Source organism: Sturnira hondurensis, unplaced genomic scaffold, assembly GCF_014824575.4.
Source record: "Sturnira hondurensis isolate 20B ecotype Veracruz unplaced genomic scaffold, ASM1482457v3 Scaffold0016915, whole genome shotgun sequence".
In the NCBI taxonomy this organism is placed as follows: domain Eukaryota; kingdom Metazoa; phylum Chordata; class Mammalia; order Chiroptera; family Phyllostomidae; genus Sturnira; species Sturnira hondurensis.
In genome coordinates, this window is record NW_028089546.1 from 116,357 (window position 1) to 124,614 (window position 8,258).

At 43.4% G+C, this 8,258-nt stretch overlaps 1 protein-coding gene across 1 annotated transcript; it reads left to right on the forward strand.

Moving 5' to 3' along the window:
• The first annotated feature begins 5,848 nt into the window (after positions 1-5,848).
• RBMXL2 (RBMX like 2) lies at positions 5,849-7,030 on the forward strand. Its single transcript, XM_037067012.1, has one exon. It carries the CDS (start codon positions 5,849-5,851, stop codon positions 7,028-7,030), a length of 1,182 nt encoding a protein of 393 aa, XP_036922907.1.
• The last annotated feature ends 1,228 nt before the right edge of the window (positions 7,031-8,258 follow it).

Below are 8,258 nucleotides of genomic sequence, written 5' to 3' on the forward strand. Positions count from 1 at the left end.
CAGCCACACTGCATTGGATGTCTGTTAGATATAGGTTAATCACTCTCTGTAAAATGTCTGTTCTACCTCACAGAGGAGTTTGGGAGGCGAAAATAAAATGGAAACTGTAAAGCTCTGTGGAAAGTGTACCATGATGTTTTTAATTGGATGCAGAGCTTAAGATCCATGTGTGAGAACTCTAGAAATGCATCTGGAGGATGGGGCTGGGGAAGAACACCTTGTTTTCCTCTCTCTCCATCCCCAACACCACGGCTTAGTTTGCAGCCTCGCCGTCTCTGGTATGTTTTGTTGGATGCTTTTCTGTGTGCATTCTTGGGACTGGTGTCACAATCACTTGGTTGTTTCTTAAAATGCAGATTCCTGAGCCACATACTAGATTTACTGCATCAGACTGTCTGGGTGAGGGTCCTAGGAAGTGGCATTTCCAATACTTCTCAGGGAATTCTTTGGTGCACCAATATTTGAGAATCACTAGTGTCATTAGAGATCAGAGTCCATTTCTGCAGTGACCACTTTCTGTAGCCTATTGTGAAGATAAAGGAGACAAAGATTATAGGGGTTAGAGTGAAAAAAAGGCTCCTCTGTTTGACAGAAACATGGTGCAGTAGAATTTTCTATTAAAAAAGAAGTTTTGGTAACTTATTGGTATGTAACAAACAGTCCCCAAACATAAGTGACTTCGAACAATAACCACTCATTGTATGTCATGTCTTGGTGGATTAGAATTCAGAAAAGGCTCAGCTAAGCATTTCTTAGGCTCCACATGAATATCAACTGGAGTCCCTTGGTGCTATTCAGCTGACAGCCAAATTGGTCTGGAAGCCTCAAGATGACTTTCCCCATGAGCTTGGTACCTCAGAGAGGAAGGCTGGAAAGCTGGGTTGGGTTGGGCCCCTCCTCCCTCCAGTGTTAGAGCTTCCCCACATGGTCTCTCCAGCAGAGAAAATAAAGTTCTTTGATGGGAGTTCAGGATTTGAAGAGGTCACATGGAAGTTGTGAAATTCTTTAAAAGCTAGGCTCAGAACTGGCATAAAGTCACTCAGTCTTACTCCATTGGTCAAAACAGTACAGGCCAGTCAGATTCAAGGGCGTTCACTTCTGGATGCTTGATGGAAGTAGTATCAAAAAATCTGTAGCATTCTTTAGTCCACTAAAAACTCTGTCATTTTTTTCCTCTCTGTCTGTAGGAGATAAGAAAACTTCTGAGGTGGTATAATAGCCCCTGAGACAATGTGGTAGGGATGGAGACAAGAGTGGACCATGGCAGTTAGAAGGAGCAGATGGCAGTCATGTAAAAATGTATATGTAATGTTACTGGAGCTGATACCTACACAGAAGAGGGATATGGCCAACATTTGTCACAGATGATACCTAGAAGAGAGGTCTGCAACCCAGGCATGTGCCCTGACTGGGAATCGAACCAGCCACCCTTTGCTTCACAGGCCCATGCTCAGTCCACTGAGCTACACCAGCCAGGGCAGAAGAGATAAATGTTTTAATTTCGCTTACAAAGGTATAATTTACCAAATTGCCATAGATCCTTGGACACTTAGGAGAGAAAACAATTTATGTCTGGAAAACAAAGATCAAGCACCATTAACATTTTATATAGAAAATTATAAAAGCAAGAATCATTCTTATCAGTTCATTTAAGTCCACGGTATTAAAAAATGAAACTAGGCCGCCATCTTAACACTATAAACTAGAATGTTGGGGACCACTTTGTGTGGTATTGGAAATTGTAGCCCTGCTCGAGCAGGCCTTAAGAGAGGCCCGTAAGTCTGGACTGGAACACTGGGAACTCAGATGGCAGGCACCACACGGATACTAACACCGAGGGCTCCCAAGGGAAATCAGGCTTAAAGAATGCATTATACCCTTTGAAGCTTGCTTTGCTTTGTATAGCCCTGTCGATATAAACCGGATGTTTAAATTGAAAGCATAAAGGAGTCAACTCCTAATCTCATGAACCACGTCTTGGCCACCCTCTGGCATCAGCATATCTAACAGACTCTGACCTGAGGCAGGTCTCTGAGTTTCCTCAATTGTTAGCTATAGATAATATCTGTTTTCTGTAACTGTGGCCTTTAGACTTTGATCCATGAGCTTTGCATGCATGCTGTATAACCCTGTGCATACCCATCCCAATAAGAGCCGTTGCGGAGAAGGGCTCGGGGCATTCTCCACTAGGGGGAATTGCCACCCGCTTTCCCACCAGAACAACAGATTGTGTCCTGGATGACTCATTCTCCTCCTGCACAGCTGGGAGAGCTCTACAGGACCAGGGCATCCCACAACAGAACAAACTCAAAATGGATTAAAGACCTAAATGTAAGTCATGAAACCATAAAACTCCAAAAGAAATCATAGGCAGTAAACTCCTTGACATTGCTCTTAGTAATATTTTTTCAGATATAGCTCCCTGGGCAAGGGAAATGAAAGTACAAACAGGACTATATCTCAAACTAAAAAGTTTTTACATAGCAAAGGAAACTGCCAACAAAACTGAAAGCCTACCAATTGGGAGAAGATATTTGCCAATGATACATCTGATAAAGGATGAACATCCAAAATTTATAAAGAACTCATATAACTTAACATCAAATAAAAACTGGCAGTGTGTACCTGAATAGACCTTTCTTCAAAGAGGACATACAGGTAGCCAGTAGACACATGAAAATGTGCTCAATGTCAGTAAATATAAGAGAAATGCAAATTAAAACCACAATGAAATATTACCTCACACCTGTCAGAATGGTTATCAATAAATCATCAAAGGAGAGTTGGCAGGGATGTAGATCGAGAAAAGGGAACAACTCTTGTGTACTATAGGGGACTGCAAATTGGTGCAGCCACTATGGAAAACAGGATGGAGTTTCTTTAAAAAACTAAAAATGGAACCGCCACAATTTCACTCTTGAGTATTTAACCAAAGAAATCCAAAACACTAAGCCCTGGCTGGTGTAGCTCAGTGGATTGAGCGCGGGCCTGCGAACCAGACGATCGCGGTTTGATTTCCCAGTCAGGGCACATGCCTGGGTTGCAGGCCAGTTCCTTGCAGGCTAACTACCAGCAGGGGATGCACAAAAGGCAACCATACATCGATGTTTCTCTCCCTCTCTCCTTCCCCTCTAAAGATAAATAAATAAATAAAATCTCTAAAAAAAAAAGAAAAGAAATCCAAAACACTAATTCAAAAAGATAAATGCACTCATATGTTCATTGCAGTGTTATTTATAACAGTCAAGATGTGCAAGCAACCCAAGTGCCCATCAATAGACAAGTGGATTAAAAAGCTGTGGTACATACACACAATGTAATGTTATTCGGCCATAAAAAAGACTAAAATCTTACTTTTTTGTAACAGCATGGATGGGCCTACATGATAATATGTATGCTAAGGGAAATAAGCCAGTCAGAGAAACACATACCATATGATTTCACTTACATGTAGAATCTAAAGAGTAATATAGACAAAGCAGAAACAGTTATAGAGACAGGGAAGAAGACTGATGGTTGGCAGAAGGGAGGGTGAGGGTGAAAAGGTTAAGGTATTAAGAAGTACAAATTGGCAGTTATTAAATAGTCGGGGGTATATAAAGTACAGCATAGGGAATATAGCCAATAATATTGTAGTAACTATATGGTGCCAGGTGTGTACTAGACTTAGAAGGATCACTTAAATTACATAAATATCTAATAACCACTATGCTATACACCTGAAACTAGTATAAAATAATATTGAATGTAAACTGTACTTGGTAAATTAAAAAAGCTCAAGGGCTATAAGCAATATAACAGTCCTATTGTTTGGACTAAAGAAAAGTCTTGTTACAACTAGGAATTTAAACAGAGAATTAAAAAATTAGAACACTAAGTTCCTTATCTTCAAATATACATATTAATTTCTGGATTTGTATATGACTAAACTGTGAACTCTTGGAATAAATTCAAAATAAAGTCATGTCTATTTACTAAATTGAGTTAAAACTAAAACAAAAACCAAGGAACAACGCACTATGTATGCCAGCTCAGGACATATTGTTAACTAGTCCATATAGAATAAATTTTAAGCTTAGATACAACAATTAGAAGAAATATTTTTTTTAAATTCAATGCACTGTCTTACCTAAACATTTGGAACAAAAATGTACAAGCTGTTCATCCAGATGATATGGGAAGAAGGAAGGCAACAGCAGCAAATAAAATCAAAACAGGATCAGCAAAGAAAAAGCCTTGTTCTATGAAAAACATAAACTTCTAATAAGACATAAAAAAGAAAGCAAAACAACTATACTTAAAATAAATGTTCAAATTAAACAAAAATAGATAACTCTTACAAACGTGCATCCTACAAAAATTAACTGAAGAAATTTTTAAAAATTGGAAAAACTAAAAAATTCATGCAAAAATCTCCCTAGTATGAGAAAAAAACCATAGGGCAATACCCTTTGTGTTCAGAAATGTAAAATTTCTAAGTATGAACAAACAAAAATCATCTATATTTAAAAATGAATACATCTCAAACAGGTTTACCTAAGTAATACAATGATTTAATAATAAAAATCTGTTACTGCAATTTACCACATGAACTGATGTGATGCATTTAGCTCTAACTTCTATTCGTGCATGGTAAAAAACATTAAAACCTTAAAAGCATCCCCATTGAAGTCTGAGACATCATAAAAACGTCTGCTTTCATACCTGTCTCAACATTATACAGCCATTGAAATAAACCAATGTAAGATGTGTACACATATACACATAAAGACTTCTCATGACTATTTTCACTATAGCAACCTTTGAAAAAATTATACTATGTTTTAAAAATACAGCCTCAAATTGCATTAAATATAGTTTTTAAAGTGTTTTTAAATGTTAAAGTCTCAAGCAAAGATGCATTCACCAAGTTATTCCTCACACTTCGGAGAATATTATAAAGAACAAATCTGAATTGTATACATTTTTGGGGAGTGAACGCAAAATAGTTTTTATCCTCTTGGAAGAGGAAGAAGTGATGCCTTCAGTTTGTTATGCTTGCTCAGGCTCTACTTTGATGATTGTCCAACTGCTGTCGTGCTTTGCCTTTTTTTTTTTGTCATACGTGACTTTCTGTGCCATATCACCTTTATTTGAAAGGGCCGTTTCAACATTTCATATCTGAGCCCTTCAAAGATTGGAAAACGAAGAAAACGGTATATCCAAAGAACGAACGAGTCCCTCTTCCTATTCCACCAACCAAAGGTACACTATCAAGTCATCTGTTCCTGTGGCAAAAAGTCAAATACACCTAAGGTACAAAGTGTATGTTAAAACTTTTGAGTTGTAATCTCATTTTTTAAAGAACTTTTTTTCGTTTAAAAGTGGGTTGGGTAACTTTGATTATAATGCATTATAATTTTAATTAACAGTAATGGGGAAAACAGTTTTGTTAACCTAGCGTTTTTTCACGATCTTTAGTGGAAACTTTAAAAACGAACCAGGGCCAGGTTAATAAAGTTCAGAGAAAGGGTAAAGTAGGTCGCCAAACTGCATACCTTCCCCTACCAGGATCACAGTCCTGGGGCAACCGACCAATCACAACTAGCAAGAGCCCAACCGACCAATCACAACTAGCAAGAGCCCTAACCTGCCCACCAATCACAACTAGCGGGAGCTCTGGCAACCTGCGGGAACCAGTCCCAAGCGACACAACCTGGAGCATTCCGCCTGCGCGCAGTGACTGAGGTTCTAAACTCCACGACGACTAGCCGCCCGACCGGTAAAAGCCGTCCTGAGTGAGCAGTCGTAGGCCACGACCGACGCTGCTTCTTTGCCTCCCACCGCCACAGGCCGCTTGACCGCCGACATGGTTGAAGCAGATCGTCCTGGAAAGCTCTTCATTGGCGGGCTTAGCCCCGAAATTGACGAGAAGACCCTCGAGGCCGAGTTCGGCAAGTATGGCCGCGTCATCGAGGTGCTGTTGATGAAAGATCGAGAAACCAGCAAGTCCAGAGGTTTCGCGTTCGTCACCTTCGAAAGCCCCGCCGACGCCAAGGCCGCCGTCAGAGACATGAACGGCAAGTCCCTGGATGGTAAGGCCATCAAAGTAGCCCAGGCCACCAAACCGGCCTTTGAGAGTGGCCGGCGGGGCCCGCTGCCGCCATCTCGCAGCCGCGGTCGCCCGAGGGGCTTCGGCGGGGCCCGCGGCGGTGGCGTTGGCCCTCGGAGGTCTCCCTCCCGGGGTGGGTCCGCCGACGATGGCGGTTATGCGGGAGATTTCGACATGCGGTCGTCCAGGGCCCCCATGCCCATGAAGCGCGGCCCGCCGCGCAGGGCCGGCCCTTCCCCCAAAAGGGCCGCGCCGTCGGGCCCGACTCGCAATAGCGGCGGTGGCGGAATGCGCGGGCGGGCCACGGCCGCGCGTGGGCGAGAAGGCTATGCGGGCCCACCTCGCCGGGAGCCGCTGCCCCCACGCCGGGACCCCTACCCGGGCCCCTGGGAGGAGGGCTACTCGCCTAGGGACAGCTACTCGAGCCGTGACTACCCGAGCACCCGCGACTCCCGGGATTTCGTTCCCTCGCCCCGAGAGTACACCTATCGCGATTACGGCCACTCCAGTGCCCGGGACGACTTCCCTTCGAGAGGCTACGGCGACCGAGAGGGCTACGGGGGTCGCGGCCGTGATTATGCGGATCATGGGAGCGGAGGTTCCTACCGAGATCCCTTCGAGAGCTACGGGGACCCGCGCAGCGGCAACTCTGCCCGAGGGCCCCCGCCATCTTACAGCAGCAGAGGCCGCTACGACGAGTACCGGGGCTGCTCGCCCGACGCTTACGGTGGCCGCGACAGTTACGGCGGAGGCAGGAGCGACCGCTACTCGAGGGGCCGCGACCGGGTCGACAGAGCCGATCGTGGGCTGCCCCCGTCCCTGGAAAGGGGCTGCCCTCCGCCGCGCGATTCTTACAGCCGGTCGAGCCGCCGGGCTCCCAGAGGAGGAGGCCGCCTAGGAAGCCGCTCGGAGAGAGGGGGAGGCCGGAGCAGATACTAAGTTCAACCAGACTTGGGACCAAAATTCGTCTTCGAAAAGAAGATCCTGTTCTATGGTAACTACCCAAGGACTAGTATGAGGAAGAGCTGTTTTCATCTTTTGAGACTTTCCTGTTACTTCCTCTCCCATAGTTTTTATGCTTTTGAGAGGAAAAAGTTAAAACTCGTTTAATTTCGTTTTGGAATTGTTAACGTTTCTTTCAACAAGTGTTTAAAAGCATGATTTGAATCTGCGTACTGGTCTTATATTTCCAAGTGCAAATTCTGCTAAAGTTTTCCTCCCTGCTCAGTTTTTTCTGGTAAATGAGGCAAACAGTTTTAAGATTGTTTACAAATATCTGCCCACCTAAATGGAAAAATGGATCATTCTGACCAAATCAGATTTGGGGGGGGAAGGGGGAGTAGGAGGAATTGGTGTATGCTACTCTTAAGATTTCAAGGGAGTCTTTGAACTGAATCTCAGTATTGCCATTATTAACAAACAACCAGCAGCAGCAAAAACCACCTAAATCAGAGGCTTACATAGAGAAAGTTAATACTCGTAAATCAAAAGCAAATGGATAATGCTGGCCGTATTTTGCCTTTTTTTGCCTTTTCTTTGGGGATCTGCAGAATTTCTTGTTCCCTTGTTCCCCAAAAGATTGGGCCAATCAACCACAAATCTGCAAAACTGAGACCAGACAATATCAATTAAATTTATTTTAACCACCACCAAATTATTAAGAAACCATTAGAAAATATACCAGTGGTGGATTTGGAGAACTTAATGACTTCCATTATTAACTCCAAAGCTACCTGTTCTTGGCTCTAGAACCAGCTGCTGGCTTCTGTGGAAAGAACCGGGCTTATTCCCTTATGTAAGCCTGGAGGAATTACATAAATGTGAGCAGCATCAGAAGCTCCGAGAATCCCTGAGAGAGCTTGGCAGTTCAACATCTGAGGATCTCAACTTAGTGTGAGACTTGGGTCTTCCTGTGCAGAAAGGCAAGGGAATGGGTTGAGGGTTCTATATCTTAAGGTGGGCAAAGGACTCGAGTAGACAAAGATCAGAGAGGCTTCCTCCATGGTGACTCAGGAGGGATGTAACAGTCTCCTTTTTTTCACCTGAAGTTCAGGGCAAGAAACACCTTTTCCACTCAATACCTATGGAACTCCCCGATTTATCTAAGAGAAGGTAATTATACAGTCAAGGGACTCTAGCAACCAGAGAACGGAGGATTAGGTTAAAA